Source organism: Pantherophis guttatus, chromosome 4 (assembly GCF_059756535.1).
Source record: "Pantherophis guttatus breed Tessera chromosome 4, ASM5975653v1, whole genome shotgun sequence".
Taxonomy (NCBI): Eukaryota; Metazoa; Chordata; class Lepidosauria; order Squamata; family Colubridae; genus Pantherophis; species Pantherophis guttatus.
In genome coordinates, this window is record NC_142066.1 from 154,241,851 (window position 1) to 154,259,671 (window position 17,821).

Consider the following 17,821-nt stretch of genomic DNA (forward strand, 5'->3'; position numbering starts at 1 on the left):
CCGCCGCCATGGTGCAGGAGGCTGACTAGGCCACACCCACCATGGCCACACCCACTCAGCAACCAGGCAGAGAACCCCTTGCTAAAATTTTTGAAGTGCACCCCTGAAATTAGCAAGACAGGTGGACGAGTGCTCAGAATTAAGGGGTGCTGTGTGGATTTACCCCCAGTCTTAAATCCCAACTTCAGAGATAAACTTCAATCGTGATAAACATTTACTGCTCTATCTCTGTGATGAGTACCCTTAAAAAGTAAGAAATATGTATATTTTTGAAAGTTCTTTGTATATAAACTAACCACTATTTTTTCCTCTCTCATAGCTGGAGAATTATCACAGTGTGCTTCAAATAGTGCTGGAGGATATCCCAGCATCACATTGGTAAGTTTTCATGATGCTCTTCTGATCTGGATAGCTACCTATTTTGATATTCTTGGCCAATTAGACTACAGGTAGTCCTCAATTTATGACTGCAGTTGAGCCTGGAATTATGGTTGCAACTCCTGCTGGTTGTCCCAAAGGTGCTTTTTCAAGAGGCAACTGGGCTTTCCGGCTTTTCTCTGAAGATGTTTCGCTTCTCATTCAAAGAAGCTTCTTCAGCTCTGACTGGATGGTGGGGAACGGAAGGATTTGAAGAGGAATATAAATCTTCCCATTAACCACCATCCAGTCAGAGCTGAAGAAGCTTCTTGGATGAGAAGCAAAATGTCTTCAGAGAAAAACCCGGAAAGTCCAGTTGCCTCTTGAGAAAGCACCTTTGAGACAGCCATGACCTGGATGACTGAGAATCTCCATGGACAACTCGTGCTGGTTGTTAGTAACTGTGATTGCCTTTTTATTGTGGCTGTTAAATGAGCCTATTTTCTACAATGGTTTTACTGGAAACTGGAAGTAAACCCCGGTTTCCGGCAAAAAAACGTAAATCACAGCCATGTGATTGCTGGACACTGCAAACAGTCCCTCTCTCTCTCTCAGCCCAACCTACCTCACAGGGTTGTTGTTGTGAGGAAAACAGGAGGAAGAAGGTGTGTTGCATATGTTTGCCGCCTTGAGTCATTTGTATAGTAATAAAAGTGGGGTAAAAATCAAAGGAACAAATGTGTTTGTCCTCAGCTTTTGAACTAGTATCAAAAGTGATTTTTACTTTTGAAAAATTAAAAGCCACTTTTTGATACAACTATGATCTGGATGACTGAGAATCTTCATAGACCTTTGAATCTATGGTTACAATGGAAAAAGTGAGCAGCGCAATTCTCCGTAGGCAATTGTTATCTGGAAAGAGCTCCTTTTATACATCTGCTCAGGGGTGAAATGCTCCTGGTTCGGACCGGATGGCCCGATCCGGTAGCGATAGAGGCGGGTGGTTTGGAGAACCGGTAGCAAAAATCCCTCCCCCCCCCATGCCCAGCTGAGCTGCCTGATCATCAGAGGCTTTTTTTCTTTTAAGTGCCTCTGACGATCCAAGCTGAGTTGCCTGATTGGCAGAGGGTTTTTTAAAAAGCCTCTGATGATCAGGCAACTCAGCTGGGATCGTCAAAGGCTTTTGAAAGCATTTTTTTACAACCTCTTCGCCGAAGAGGTTGTAGAAAAAATGGTTTTAAAAGTTAAAAAAAAAAAAAAAAGTTGGCCACGCCTACCCAGTCACATTACTACCACCACCCCGCAAGCCAGGCCCACAGAACCGGTAGTAACAAATTTTAGATTTCACCACTGCATCTGCTGCAATATATTTACATATGTCGCTTTGTTTATTTTTGTTTGGGTACATAAACATAGCTTTGTGTTTCTATGAAGGTTTTCTTATTTTCCTCCTCCTTTCAAGTTTAGTACATTATAGCAATAAAAATAAACCGAAAAAGAGTGGCCACACATGCAAATACAACTGAGATATGAGAAAGATATTAAAACATATGGTTATTATAAAGAGCCAACAACACTAGATCAGATATTATTAGTGGCAGATGAAAAATTAATAAAGAAAACATATAGTTTTTTACTAAGCCTAAAAATGGGAGATGAACAGGTAAAAGAAACGATGATAGTATGGGCTAAAAACTCCCATATACTATAGAATTAGACAAATGGCAAAAACTTTGGGATAGGAATTATAAATTGACAATGGCAACTATTTATAAGGAAAACCTGTACAAAATAGGTTTTATAGGTGGCATCTACCAATGGCAAGGTTAGCAAAGATGTTCCAAAACATGTCCGCCAAATGTTGGAAATGCAATCAGACACCGGGCACATATTATCACACGTGGTGGACATATGCAAAGTCAAAAAAGTTTTGGACGAAAATGCACACATAGTTAGAAAAAATGTTAAAGCAACACATAGATTATAAGGCAGAAATATTTTTGTTAGGTATAGTACCAGAAAAGTATGATAAAGGGTATATATACTTAATATTGCATGTCTTGGCAGCAGCAAGAATTGTATTTGTACAGCACTGGAAAAATGAGGAAATACCTACAGGGGAGAGAGTAATTAAAAAAATAGTAGATTATGCAGAAATGAATAGGCTGACATTAAAGATAAAGGATAAAGAAGACACAGAATTTTTTTAAAACATGGAATTTGTTTTATCAATGGCTTAATAATAGACATAGAGATTAGAAATTGGATAAATATTATTATGTGTAAGCAAATTGACCCAGACAATACACTCTTCACAAAGCACTTATGCATATAAAGAAACATGTATAAATAATTTTTTTAAAAAAAACCTCCCGAAAAAGATCATATTTGGGCTGTATCATTTTAACATTTGCTAGTATATCAGTGAAGCAACTGTGCAAGCATAGTTTCTGTTAAAGGAAAAATTACCCTGGTGGATGTTCCTTTTGGGATATCTTTCCAAGAGCCATTTTAAGCCTATTCTTTATGCAGTCTTCAGAATTCAGAGTGCTACGAAAGTGGAGAACGGAGAAAGGAAGACGTGATTGTCATAGAAATTGACACCAAAGGCTCCACGGAAGCATATCAAATCATGCTGGAACCTACTGCTATAATCATTCCAGGAGAAAACTACATTAGTGTGAATATTAGGAGAACATTTAAGGTAAAAAAATGTCTGCATCCACGTTGAGTTTAGGGATTGACCGTGAAACTTCATCTGTAAAAGAATGGTACCTCTGTATAATAAGGACAATCAGTCCTCAACTTACGACCACAATGGAGCCCCAAATTTCTGTTGCTAAGTGGGACACTTGTTGAGTGGATTTTGCCCCGTTGTGTGACCTTTCTGCCACTTTTGTTAAGTAAATCCCTGCAGTTGTTAATTTAGGAACAAGGTTGTTAAGTGAATCTGGCTTCCCCATTGACTTCGCTTGGAAGAAGGTCTCAAAAAGTGATCACATGACCCCTGGACACCGCAATCATCGTAAGTATGAGTCATTTGCCAAGCGTGTGGATTTTTATCACATGACCACGGGGATGCCGCAATGGTCTTGTGTGAAAAATGGTATTAAGCCACTTTTCTCAGTGCCGTTGTAACTTTGAACGGTCACTTAACAAATGTCTCAATTAACAACATAAATTTTGAGCTCAATTGTGATCGTAAGTCAAGGACTACCTATACTCCATATTTAATGGAGTGGAGTGTAGGCCACAATAGCTTATGCAAAATGTTTATTTGTTGTGGTTGCAGCAGAGTGGACATGGCTGTCTTGTGGGAAAGTATGTTTTACCTACAGGTAGTTCCCAACTTAAAACCATTGATTTAGTGACAGTTTGAAGTAACTTATTCTTTGCCTCTTGTACTTATAACCACCACAACATCCACATGGTTACGTGATCAAAATTTGGGTGCTTGGCAACTGGTATGTATTTATGATTATTGCAATGTCTTGGGGTCACGTGGTCCCCCTTCCCAGCTGGCTTCCAAAAAGCAGACTGAAAGGGGGAAGCTGGATTCGCTTAATGACTGCATGCTTCACTTAACAACTGCAGAGATTCATTTAACAACCATGGCAAACAAGTTGATAAAATTGGGCACAACTCATTTAGCAACCGCCTTGCTTAGTTAGCCATGGAAACTCTGGTCCTAATGGTGATCGTAACTCAAGTACTATCTATGTTTTAATTAAATGAAAATGAAGACTTTTATCCTGTATGAGGGGATTAACTGCTCCTTCATTTCTGGAATTGTAGATGCTTAATAATAGCAACTCTGCCGTCACATTTAGATGGGGGAAAATCTTTGACTGCGATATAGTGGAAGTTGAACCTTCTACCGGAAAGTTAGGTAAAATATCTTTTTATTGTTGGCTGTAATAAAGAGAATATTGTTGCATCTCTTTCTGGATCAGGACACATTAAATACGGTCACTCATGCCCTCGTCACTTCCCGCATGGACTACTGCAATGCTCTCTACATGGGGCTCCCCTTGAGGAGCACCCGGAGGCTCCAGCTGGTCCAGAATGCGGCTGCGCGGGTGGTTATGGGAGTGACGTGGTGCTCCCATGTGACTCCGCTCCTGCGAGAGCTGCACTGGCTCCCGGTGGTCTTCTGGGTGCGCTTCAAGGTTTTGGTTACCACCTTTAGAGCGCTCCATGGCCTAGGACCGGGGTATCTACGAGACCGCCTTCTGCCACCAGTAGCCTCTCACCAACCAGTACGCTCCCATAGAGAGGGGCTTCTTAGAGTGCCGTCGGTCAAACAGTGTCGACTGGCGGCCCCCAGGGGGAGAGCCTTCTCTGTGGGAGCACCTGCCATCTGGAACGAGCTCCCCCCGGAGATACAGAGGATTACAGCTTTCCGCCATGCCCTCAAAACATTCCTATTTCAGCAGGCCGGCCTGGCCTAACCTCTTTTTAAACTGTTTTTAAATTTTTTAAATTTTAAATTTGTCTTATAAATTTGGGGTATTTTAAATTTTGTTTTTCTGGGCCAAATTATTTAATCGTATTTTAATCGTTTTTTTAACATTTGTATTATATGTATTTTATCTTTTGGCTGTTCACCGCCCTGAGTCCTTTGGGAGTAGGGCGGTATATAAATTTAATTTATTATTATTATTATTATTATTATTATTATTATTATTAATATTAATATTAATATTAATATTAAAATAAGGAAACTTGGTAAGACCACACTTGGAATTTGGGTCGCCCCGATATAAAAAAGATGTGGGAACTCTAGAAAGAGTTCAGAGAAGAGCAAAAAAGATGATTAGAGGCCTGGAAGTTAAACCACATGATGGATAATTAAGGGAACTGGGAATGTCTAATGGTAGCAGTCTGACCACAACACAGTCTTCCAATATTTGAGGGGCTGTTATAGAGAAGAGGGGGGTCCATCTATTCTCCAAAGCAACTGAAGGCAGGAGAAAAAGCAATGGATGGAACCTATTCAAGGAGAGAACCAACCTAGAACGAAGGAGAAATTTCCTGACAGTGAGAACAATTAATCAGTAGAACGGATTGCTTCCAGGAGTTGTGGATGCTCCATCACAAGGTTTTCAAGAAGAGATTGGACAACCCAAATGATACAGGGTTTCCTCCTGATTTTAGTTTGGGTATAATTGTTGACTTTAAAAAAAATGGTATCATCCCCCTCCCCCCCGCCAGATAAGCATTTAAGAGACTTGTCTTTTCTAGGTGCAGGCGGAAGTCATATTTTTGAGTTTGTGATCACAGGAGGGAAACCAGGCCATTCCTGCCACAAGCTAGAATGTGAAATCACTCACTCACAGGAGTCTGTCTTTTTGTACATCGAGGCTGACTTTAAGGTAGGTGTTGTTCTCCGCCAGCAGCCTGCAGGGCTGGCAGTGAAGTCAGACAGTGAGGAGGCTGGGGAGGACAATGGGCGGGTCCTGGAGTCAGGGGAGGGCCCGGATGGGGGCTCTGTTTCGGAGCAGAGATGGAGCCAGGGCCATTTGGGAGTGATGTGCAGACTCCGGAGCCTCCAGAGGCGGATAGCAGAGAGGCAGAGGAACAGGAAGAGCCTGTTCCTAGTGCACACATCTGAAGAGCTGCCAGAAGGCAAGAGCAGCTAAAGCAAAAAGGATGACTTGGGAGTAAGGCTAGGAGATGACAAGGCCCTCCCAGAAGGCTTAAAAGAGCAGCAAAGGCTCTTGGGATCTTTGTAGGAAAGCAACGTTGCTACATTTTATTTCTTGTCTTGCTACCGAGTCTCTTGCTTCTGAACTTTTGCCAAGAAAAGTCTTTGGCAGAGTGCCAAAGAAGACAAAGGCTGGTGATAAGGCCGAAGGACTATTTATGAAGAATTTGTTTTGGACTTAATTTGGACTAAGCTGAGAATGAAGTAATGAAGAATGAAATAATTCTCAACTGTTCTAATAAAATATGTTTGTTTAGGACTGATTGTGCCTGCTAATAACTACTTGGGCCTAGGTCACAACAATAGGAATGTCTTCACCAGGTTTTGCCTTTTTCAGGTGAATTTTCACAACATTTTCCCTATGATTAACCTTGACTAGCAATTCTGAGAGTTGTCATTCTGCTTTATCGGACCAGGAGGAATGGATTATGTATAAAGATACCAGATTTAAATATATGAAATGTCTTATAATTTTGCTGATATTGAGCAGAGAGTAGCAATTCCCACTGTAAGGGAAAAAAATGAGGGAACAGAATTGAGAGTGACTGTCATTCCTGCATTCTTCAATCTTGTTGACATCTGGCTATTTCAGGAGGCTTCAGGGATTGAGTATTTCTGGTCCTGATGGATGTTTGGTTTCATGTTAGTGGATAATGTTTAGGAACAGATTGTCCTGGAGAAAATCTGTTCACTGTATCTGTTTACAAGTGTGGATAAACATATGAACTAAGGCAGAACACCAATAAATAGCCTGAACTTGCAAAGATGAACTCATGAAAACTAAGGCTCAGAACGAAGTAAGACTTGCAACAAATATCAAAAACAATAAAAAAGTTTCTTTCAACATATAAATAGCAAGAAAAAAGTCAAGGAAATGATCAGTCCACAAAAGAGAGAAGATGGCAAGGAAGTAACAGGCAGTAGAGAGAAAGCAGAGCTGCTTAACTCGTTCTTTGCATCGGTCTTCACGCAAAAAGAAATCATAGCCCAACCTACCAAAAACCTATTTACAGTTGTAAAAGACAGACTAGAAATAAAAAAAAATTAAAGTAAGCAAAGAAATGATAAGAGAACACCTGTCTGACCTTGATGAATATAAATCACCGGGACCTCATGGATTACATCCCAGAGTTCTGAAGGAGCTGGCAGATATCATCTCAGAACCCTTGTACCAGAGGTGGGTTTCAGCAGGTTCTGACCAGTTCTGGAGAACCGGTAGTGGAAATTTTGAGTAGTTCGGAGAACCGGTAGTAAAAATTCTGACTGGCCCTGCCCCCATCTATTCTCTGCCTCCCAAGTCCCAGCTGATTGGGATGAAATGGGGATTTTGCAGTAACCTTCCCCTGGAGTGGGGTGGGAATAGAGATTTTACAGTATCTTTCCCCTGCTATGCCCACCAAGCCATGCCCACCAAGCCACATCCACAGAACCGGTAGTAAAAAAATTTGAAACCCACCACTGCATTGTACCATATCTTTCAAAGATCCTGAGAAACCGGGAAACTACCTGAAGACTGGAAAAAGACAACAACTTGATAGCACATAATCCGTTTTAAGATATTTGCACTAGAATTTCATTTTTAAAGTTTGTGTTTATTTTTATCTTTATTTGCTCTTTATGTACATAGCTTTGTTGTTGTTAGTTGCGAAGTCGTGTCCGACTCATCGTGACCCTGTGGACAACTTTCCTCCAGGCCTTCCTGTCCTCTACCATCCCCCGGAGACATTTTAAGCTCAATATATCTTAGAACCTTTTAGATCAAAGCAGAATTCAGAAACCATGTGCCCATTCACAATTATTGCAGAGTAGAGTGTGTTTTCTTAAACCTGAACCTCTCTGCAGTCCTGGCTAAGAATGGTCTGCTTCTCTGGCCAGCCTCCAAGTCCCATGGCATGCCAAGAAATGGAGGGTAGGGTAAATCTCAGGGGCAGAGTTGTCCTCAAGTTTTGTTCCCAAAAAGTAAAGATGACAGGGACGCACATTAAAAAACAGTCAGAGCTTTGATTGTGGCAACCATCTTGATTTCCCCCCCTACCCTGCAGAAAAGCTCTGAAAGTGATTGTATCCTTCGCATGAGGAAAGAAAGAAATGTCAAAAATAATAATAAAAGAAGTTTCTTTCAACATGTAATTGACGTAATTTTTCCTAGGGGCCTCTTCTTTCCTTTGACGTGACATCCATCGATATGGGTCTGATTAAACTGGGAGAAAAAGTGACGTGTGCTTTGGAAATAGAAAACTTAAGTCAGCTGCCAGGAAAATGGAAAATTCAGGAAAGACCTACCTGCATAACAGAAAGAGGCGAGGAGGTAATGTTGCTTCTCATCTCATTTCCCTAATTCTGTCATCTGTTTCACTGACCAATTGGTTGTCAGGTCACAGCCAAGAGATTCCACCTTAACTTTGCCTTCTTCATTTCGATACCCTGTGGCTGGACATGGGTTTAAATTGAAAAGCTCTCTAATGCAGAACACAAGTCGAGCTATCCTCATCCTGAGACAGGCAGTCCTTGACATACAACAGTTCATTTAGTGACCATTCGAAGTTACAACTGAAAAAAAGTGACATATGACTGTTTTTCACACTTATGACCTTTGCGATATCCCCATGATCACGTGATCCGTGACGTGATCCGTGGTCAAACTTGTGATCCAAGCTCAGATGATTGCTGTGTCCCTGGAGTCATGTGATCATCTTTTGCGACCTTCTTGACAGGCAAAGTCAGATTCACTTAACCGTGTTACCAACTTAACAAATTGCAATGATTCACTTAACAACTGTGGCAAGAAAGGATATAAAATGGGGCAAAACTCACTTAACAAATGTCTCACTTAGCAATAGAAATTTTGGACTTAGTTGTGGTCATAAGTCGAGGATTACCTGTACTCTGGATTGTTTGAACAACGTATCCCATTGTTTCCCACCCGGCCTCGAGGGTTCTGGATTAAATGAGCATTCAATTTTCTTTCTGCAGGTTTCTGCATTCAAAATTCAGCCTTCTAGTGGGGAATTGTGTCCTCTTGGCAAATGCCGTGTCTCGGTATTGTTTACATCATATACATGTCATCATCTCCAAACTGCATTAGAGATGGACGTGGAAAACGGAGTTGGAAGGTAAAGATGGGAAAAGGAAGAGAAGTCATTCCAATTTCTGGGAATCAAATTTTCCCTGCAAATACAGTTGATCAAAATCTTTGAGCCACTCTAGAAAAAGAAAGGTAGAAGTTAGCTGCCACGTTGAAAGTGGGCCAATAAAATAAGTGATCCATTTATTATATATATATTGTATTCTTATGATTGTATCAGATATGGGAATTGCGTTATACATGTATTTTATATTTTTTATAGGCCACCAGAATCCCAAATGACTCTTAAGTGGTTTATAACTCCCAAAAAATAACTTATTAATATAAAATAGAAAACAGTAAAAGAACAGAAACAAAATTATTTATTTTATTCCCAGCTTGCTTGCTAGAATTTTAACATAGGGCATTTTGTTTGACATTCATTGCTGAGCTGCTGTGATATCACAAAATGTTTAGGAATATTCTCTCCACTGAATGAAATAAATGGTCAACAGCAAAAGTCAGCCAATCGGTTCACTTGATCTATCAGCCTTTTGGGCAACAGGAGTCCCATAAATAACTCAACTATGAGTTGCCTTGAAGGATGAGACGGGGAATGAATGAAAAAAAAGGCTGAAGAGACAAAAAACAGAGGAAAGAATTGAAAAAGAAAGCAGGCAAAATGCTAAATTGGTAAACTGGATTTTGGAGAAATGTAGATAAAAGACAGGGGGGAAAGTGCAGCGATAGCAACAAAAGAATGAAAGGAGGGTTATATATACAGGTAGTTCTCCACTTAAGACCACAGTTGAGCCCAAACTTTATGTTGTAAACTGAGAATTTGTTAAGTGAGTTTTGCCCATTTTACGACATTTCTTGGTTGTTAAGCGAATCACTGCAGCAGATAAGTTAAGTAACCTGGTTGTTAAGTGAATCAGCTTCCCCATTGACTTTGCTCATCAGAAGGTTGCAAAAAGTGATCACATGACCCCGGGGCGCTGCAAAGGTCATAAGTATGAGCCATTTCTGAATTTTGATCACATGATCATGGGGATGCTGCAGAGGTTGTAACTGTGAAAAACGGTCCTAAGTCACTATTTTCAGTGCCCTTGTAACTTTGAATGGTCACTAAATAAACTGCTGTAGGTCCAGGACTACCTGTATATTCAGGCTGGGCAGAATGTAACCCTTCCCGAAAGCCTTCGGTTTGTCCTGAGTCAGAGTTTCTCAACCTTGGCCCCTTGAAGATGTGAGAACTCCAACTCCCAGAATTCCCCAGCCAACCATGCAGAAGTTCACACATCTTCAGGTGGCCAGGATTCAGAAACATTGGTCCTGTTGCTTATCAACAGAGGCTTGTAAACCAGCATTGATGGTGACTGAGCACCTCCCTCTCTTTCCAGCCACATCCCTGTATCTGTGGAGGTGCAGGTGCCCCAGGTGTGTCTGCTGCCGAGTCACTTACACTTCGAACTTTCCATTGGGATCCCCGCCGAAGCAACAGCCCACCTCTTCAACCAGACGTTGCTCCCCACGCCCTTTAAATGGGGAGAGGTAAGCGGGTGGGTCGTGGCGTTCACAACCAATCTAAAGAATCCCATCTTTGTCCTCCTGTTAAATGATCTGACACTCTGATTGCCTCAACAGCTGCTTGGAGGCCAGGCATCTTCGTGTGTGCTGAGCATCTCTCCAGACACGGGTGTTTTGGGCCCAAATGAGAAGAAGGAGTTGCGTGTGGTGATGACGTATAATAGGAAGGTTAGTTTGCTTGGAAATCCTTGCCTCTCAACACGCAGAGGTGTATCATGGTTGCTTGTTTCAATCATTGCCAGCCAACCCACTTCTCTTTCACTCTGTTTTGATGTGCTGCACCCGTCTCTGTTTCTAAACTCCTTTTTGTATTTTTTTTTTTTACAAATAAATTTTATTAATTTTCTATTAATTACACTTCTTATGGCTTAATAAACATCGTGTTGTCTGGGTTTGCTTAACAATACAGATTCCATTTTTAATCTCCACCCCTTTTTTCTAACTATTGGTAGGATAAGTTCCATGTTTGATAATTCCATGTCTCTATCTTCTTTCTGTTTGATTTTCAATGTAAGTCTATCCATTTCTGCACAATCTAATATCTTCTTAATTATCTCTTCAACTTGCGGTGTTTCTTCATTTTTCCAATATTGTGTGAAGATAATCCTCGCTGCTGTTAAGACATGTAATACTAATTACATTCTTTCTGTATGTTATTGTTCTGTTTATAGGTAGTCCTCAACTTGAACCCAGTATTTACGTTGCTAAGTGAGGAATCTTTTAAATGAATTTTGCCCCATTTTACTATTTTCCTTTCCCCCTTTGTTAAGCGAACCCCTACAGTTAAGTTAGGAACATGGTTGTTAAGTGAATCTGGTTTCCCCATTGACTTTGCTTGTAAGAAGGTCGCAAAAGGGGATCACAGGACCCAGGGACACTGCAGTGGTCATAAGTATGAACCAGTTGCCAAGCATCCGAATATAAATCATGTGGCCAAGAGGATGTCATAAGTGTGAAAAATGATCATAAGTCACTTTTTTCAGTGCCGTTGTAACTTTGACCAGTCACTAAACAAACTGTTGTAAGTTGAGGACTACCTGTACATCCTTAAATATTAACATTAAAATTAGCAAAAATTAGCTACAATACGAACCAGTATGCCATGGGATGGAAGTGAGGTATTTTTAATCCACTAACCACTCCACTATAGAACGCCCCCTTTGGGACCCTTGGACAATAGGCAGAACCAGGTTTTGAGACCCTCCCAGAAGGCCAAGAGATTGGGGACAAAATGTTACTTTGAAGGGCATGATGTTCCAGAAGGTGGAAGTTACAGCAGAGAAGGCTATTCTCAATCCCACCAGGCATAATTCTTTGACAGACAGAGTCCGCAGCTTGCTGCTTTTGCTGGCGCAAGGGGGGCAGACCCATTCCATTGGGGTGAGACGGTTCCTCAGCTCAGCCCAGTTCCTTGATGCTTCCGAGTTAACAGAATAACAGAGTTGGAAAGGACCTTGGAGGTCTTCTAGTCCAACCCCCTGCCCAGGCAGGAAACCCTACACCACTTCAGACAAATGGTTATCCAACCTCTTCTTAAAAACTTCCAATGTTGGAGTATTTACAACTTTTGGAGGCAAGTCGTTCCACTGATTAATTGTTCTAACTGTCAAGAAATTTCTCCTTAGTTCTAAGTTGCTTCTCTCCTTGATTAGTTTCTATCCGTTGCTTCTTGTCCTGCCTCCAGGTGCTTTGGAGAGTAGCTTGAGTCCCTCTTCTTTGGGGCAGCCCCTGAGATACTGGAAGACTGTTATCATGTCTCCCCTAGTCCTTCTTTTCATTAAACTATACATACCCAGTTCCTGCAACCATTTTTCATATGTTTTAGCCTCCAGTCCCCTAATCCTCTTTTCCATGTGATGTTCTTAGAAAGTTAAAATGGCAAAAACTTACAGTCCAAGGCCTTGTTTGGAAGGTTGCATCTCTCCCCAGGAAAAAGAACAAGTGAGTGGAAATGAGAAGCAGTAAACTTGGGAAGATGAAGGAGGTTGCCAAGGAGTGCTGAATATTATCAGCCTGCCTTCTGAGAAATGGGCATTTTTTTAGCTGTTGCAATGTATTTTCAAATGTAGAGAGATGAGTAGCTTGTGGGGCTTGTGCAAAAACTGGGTGACATGCACTTCATATTTTTTTTTAATTTGATTTATCTGCCGCCCTTCTCCGGAGACTCAGGGCGGCTTACAATGCGTTAAGCAATAGCCTTCATACTTTTGTATATTTATACAAAGTCATCTTATTGCCCCCACAATCTGGGTCCTCAATTTACCCACCTTAGAAAGGATGGAAGGCTGAGTTGACCTTGAGCCTGGGGAGAATTGAACTCACAGTAATTGCAGGCAGCTGGATGTTAAATGCTGCCTTAGGAGGCATTAGCCTCCTACGCCACTCAGGCTCCTTCATATTCTTCATGAGGAGGGCCAAGGGTTCTCTAGTTAAGCTGTTGAGCTAATTCAGCAGGTTTATCCTGATCTTTCAATAGTGCTGTGTTGAATGTTGTTTCTGCTGAAACCAAATGTTCTTCTTCTTCTTAGGATAAGCTGAAGGACCTTATCTTGTGCTGTAGCATTGAAGATATGTCAGAACCACTCTTTCTGTCTATTTCTGGTGAAGTAAAAGGGCTGTGTGTCACTTACTTGATTCCCTTTGACAGGTAAAGAAAGGAGATATAGGTATAATGAAAAATGAGTAATGTAATTTATATGAATGATGTTTTTTCCTTTCTGCTTTAATTCCACTTCATTCATTCATTTATTGATTCATTCATTCAAAATCACACGTGAAATGTCAATACCACTTTATAAATTGTTAGTAAGACCACACCTGGAATACTGCGTCTAGTTTTGGTCACCACATTACAAAAAAGTTGTTGAGACTTTGGAAAAAGTGCAGAGAAGAGCAACTAAGATGATTAAGGGCCTGGAGACTAAAAGTTGCAGGATTTGGGAATGGCCAGTCTAGAGAAAAGAAGACTAGGGGTTACATGATAGCAGTTTTTCAGTATTTGAGGGGCTGCCACAAAGAGGAGGGGGTCTATTTATTTTCCAAAGCCCCAGAGGGCAGAACAAGAAGCAACGGATAGAAATTAATCAAGGAGAGAAGCAACATGGAATTAAGGAGAAACTTCCTAACAGTGAGGACAATTAACCAGTGGAATGGCTTGCCTTCAGAAATTGTGGGTGCTCCATTAGTGGAGGTTTTTAAGAAGAGACTGGACAGCCACTTGTCTGAGATGTGTAGGGTCTCCTGCTTGAGCAGGGGGTTGGTCTAGAAGACCTCCAAGGTCCTTTCCAGGTCTTTCTATTCTGATGCTTGCTAGGAACCATTTTGAATTTGATTTTTGCTTCCTGTTGACATCACTAGAATGGGAGACCAAATGTGTTATATGGTCTGATCCTGCAGGATGCTTTTTTATGTTCTTGATATGGTCACACTTTATTTATTTATTTTATTTTATTTTATTAAATTTATTTTACTTAGAAATAAATTTATAAAGTAAAATAAATAAATTCTTACTAGGAAGTTTACTTTCTATAAACTTCCACATTCTTTGGAGATCATATCATCTGCAACATAAAACAATACCTTATTCCATTTTTGTGAACGTAGTACAGCTGGTCCTTGGCTTATAATCGTAATTGAGCCCAGAATTACGGTTGTAAGTCATCCTGATCATTAAATGGGTTACCACATTGACCACACCTGATTTTACAACCTTTTTAATGCTGATTCATAAATGTATCACTGCGGTCATAAAGCAAATGTGGCAGTCGTTAAGCAGATCCATTGTCCACAGTTATCAAGGACAAGCAACCACGCAAGTAGAGTTCAAGGTAACTACTTAAAAAACAAAGCAGTCCCTATCGATTTTACTCTGCTAGTCGTTGCCAACTGTAGGAGACAGAGCTTATCACTGTTTCAAGCATGGGTGAAATGTAAAATTTGTTACTACCAGTTCTGTGGGCATGGCTTGGTGGTGGGGGTAATGTGACTGGGTGGGCGTGGCCAACTTTTTTCTAAAAAAACTTTTCAAAGCATTTTTTCTGCAAATGCAAAAAATCCTTTGAAAAGCCTCTGCTGATCAGGCAACACAGCTGGGATCGTCAGAGCCTTTTCAAAGCATTTTTAAAACCACCTCTTCATTGGAAGAGGTTGCAGAAAAAAATGCTTTGAAAAGCCTCTGATGATCCCAGCTGAGCCGCGCGATCATCAGAGGCTTTTTTTTATTCTTAAAAGCATTTTTTTGGCGGAAGAAGTTGTAGAAAAAATGCTTTTAAAAGTAAAAAAAAAAAAAGCCTCTGATGATCGTGCAGCTCAGCTGAGCATGGTGGAGGGGGGGGGGGCGCAGGGATTTTTGCTACCAGTTCTCCAAACCACCCGTCGCCATCACTACCAGATCGGGCGATCCGGTCCGAACCGGGAGCATTTCACCCCTGGTTTCAAGGCCATTGAGCCAGTGCTGTCCAGAGACATTTCCGAAGTCATGTGGCCAGCATGACATCATAGGGTGCTGTTAACTTCCCACCGAAGTGGTACCTATTTATTTACTCGCAGTTGCATGCTTTTGAACCGCTAGGTTGGCAGTGCTGGGGCAAGGACGGGAACTTACCCCATTGCATGGCACTCGAGTCTCATGTCTTTCCAGCCGACAAGCCAAGTGTCTTAACCACTGAGCCCACCACTCTGCCCAACTACTTTTCTATATTCTACTATAATATAGGAATCTCCCAGACTGCTTGCTTTCCCTTGGGAATAGATAGATAATGTTCCATGGAGCTTGGCTGTGGTCGGTCTTAGATCTCTTGTAGTTGTGCAATGATTCCAGGCTAATTCCCTGTTTGAGCTCTCCTCTCTGCAACAAATGGATGCTTTGTGCCAGAAGCAGGAACTAATTACTGCTTTCTGCAAAAAGTCATAAATCATGGCCACGTTAGCATAGGACATTGCAAAGGGTCATAAATGCAGCCTGGTTGCCAAGTTATCCAAATACGATCAAGTGACCGGGGGGGGGGGTTACTGGTCATCAGAACTTCTAATCTGGGTCGCAAGTAGCCTGGGGAAGTCCATTGTAACTTTGAACAGTCCCTAAGCAACCAGTTGTAAGTCGAGGACTACCTGTAAAGAAATCTTTCATTGCCCTTTACGGCCTGGTATCTTAATCGTCCCTTTCTGGGCACTCATCTCCAAAAGGAAAGGCGGCTTGCTTAACCTCTGTTCTTCTTGTTCTGCAGTGATGAGGAACAAAACGTAGCGGATTCAGAAGACTTAAAACTCAACTTTGGCTCTGAGGTGGCTTTGAAGAGCGTGATAAAGCGTCAGCTGATCATTACCAATCATTCCGAATCAATTGCTCTCTTCACCATAGAAGTTGATTATTTCAGCAGCCCTCCGCGGCCGCCTGAGGATCAAGAAGGGTACGTTTTGTTTCCTTCCGTTTAACCTTGGGCGGGAAGGCAAAACTCAAGTTAACTCTTGTTTAGTAGAATTCTCATGGGCCCAAATATTTCCATGGCTGCATAGTTACAAATATTCAATTGCTCAATAATTCTAAGCACCTCCCAGGACAGGGGGGGTCAAACTGGATTGCTTTGAGGGCTGAATCAGCATTGTAGTTCTCCTCCATAAGCCAGCTGGGAGTTGGGGGGGGGAAGACAGGACGGCCTCCTGCAGTGTCCTACCGGCCAAAACGGGGTGCAGGGTGGTTCCGCGCACTGCCCCCTGTGCCCTGTTTTGGGCAGCAGAGTGCTGCAGGAGGCCATCCAGGCCAAAAACGGGGTGTGTGCAGCCCCCCCTCAGTCTGTTTTGGCCATCAGAGGCACTGTGGGCCGGTCCTTTGCTATTTTCAAGCCGGCCCCATGGACCAGATTTAAGCACCCCATGAGTCAGATCCTGCTTGTGGGCCTTGAGTTTGACACCCCTGTTTTAGGGTATCCAGAAACAGGGATGGGACAACTCACCGCAGGACAATTTAACAATTCAACTTAATTATTTAAATAAATAAATATTTTACTTTTTTGCCATTCACATTTCATTCTGTCCTTCCTTTTGCATCCTTTCTTTAGTGATTCTTTCCCCCTATTTCTTTGATATTAGTGTAACACTTGTCCTGTGGTAAACTGTCCCACAGTGAGTTGGCTGTGGGAAATTATCATAGACCCTCCAGAGATGGGCTTTGAAAAGGTTGACTGTCCTTTCTCTCTCTCTAATGAATTCTTCCCCAGGCAAGATGGAATCTCAAATAAATGCCCCCATTCAGCTAATCCCACCAATGTTTCTGCAGCAAGGTCCACATTCTTCCTTCCTAATAATTTTTCCAACTGCTGGCTCAGTGGGATGTTACCAAATGGGACACAGGATACTGTAGGTGAAGAAAGGTGTATTACTCAGTTTTTAGACCTAGAATAACTTTATTGTCAGTTTGAATGTACATCAGTTGGCATGCATTAAAATGAAATTATGTTGCACACAGCTCTCAAAGGGTTTTCACCTCTAACGTAAACATAAACATGACAAGATAGGTAGATAGACAGACAGACAGATAGATACAAAGTTATGCAGGTACCTTCATATATTATATGACACGGAGAAACAATATAGTCTGCTTCGGATGTGTGCATGTACCTGACGAGAGAAATGAATCTTGCTGAGTTTTCTAGATGGATGGCACAGGGAACAAAGCTGTTACAGAATCTGGCAATCCTGCTAGAAATACTTCGAAACCTCCTCCCAGAGGGGAGCAACAGAAACAGAGACTGTGAAGTGGGTGTGTGGGGTCTCTAATAATTCTCTGAGCTCTAAGCACATAGTGCTTGTAAGCAGTATCCTGAATAAATAACTTATTCAGTTATTCCTGAATAACAAGAAGCGAGCTTCCTATACTCTTCTCCACTGTCCTTACCACTCTCTTTATGGACTTTCTATCTGAGGCTTTGCTGTTCCCAGAGTGATCTATCTCTCTCATCTATCCTTGTCCGTCCGTCCACCCATTATCTATCTATCTATCTATCTATCTATCTATCTATCTATCTATCATCTTCTATTGAACCAATGTTTACACTGTTTACTTAAGGGAAATGGCTTCCTGCTGTGCTTGGTGATGATGGGGATTG

At 41.6% G+C, this 17,821-nt stretch overlaps 1 protein-coding gene across 3 annotated transcripts in view; it reads left to right on the forward strand.

Moving 5' to 3' along the window:
* DLEC1 (DLEC1 cilia and flagella associated protein) overlaps positions 1-17,821 on the forward strand; it is a 73,633-nt gene that overhangs the window by 33,639 nt on the left and 22,173 nt on the right. For all 3 annotated transcript variants that reach the window (XM_034401630.3, XM_087893119.1, XM_034401631.3), the window contains exons 15-24: positions 320-378; positions 2,890-3,061; positions 4,153-4,246; positions 5,602-5,732; positions 8,214-8,372; positions 9,038-9,177; positions 10,532-10,682; positions 10,776-10,886; positions 13,247-13,365; positions 15,944-16,126. In XM_034401630.3, coding sequence (XP_034257521.1) covers positions 320-378; positions 2,890-3,061; positions 4,153-4,246; positions 5,602-5,732; positions 8,214-8,372; positions 9,038-9,177; positions 10,532-10,682; positions 10,776-10,886; positions 13,247-13,365; positions 15,944-16,126 — 1,319 coding nt within the window. The remainder of the gene's footprint in view (positions 1-319; positions 379-2,889; positions 3,062-4,152; positions 4,247-5,601; positions 5,733-8,213; positions 8,373-9,037; positions 9,178-10,531; positions 10,683-10,775; positions 10,887-13,246; positions 13,366-15,943; positions 16,127-17,821) is intronic.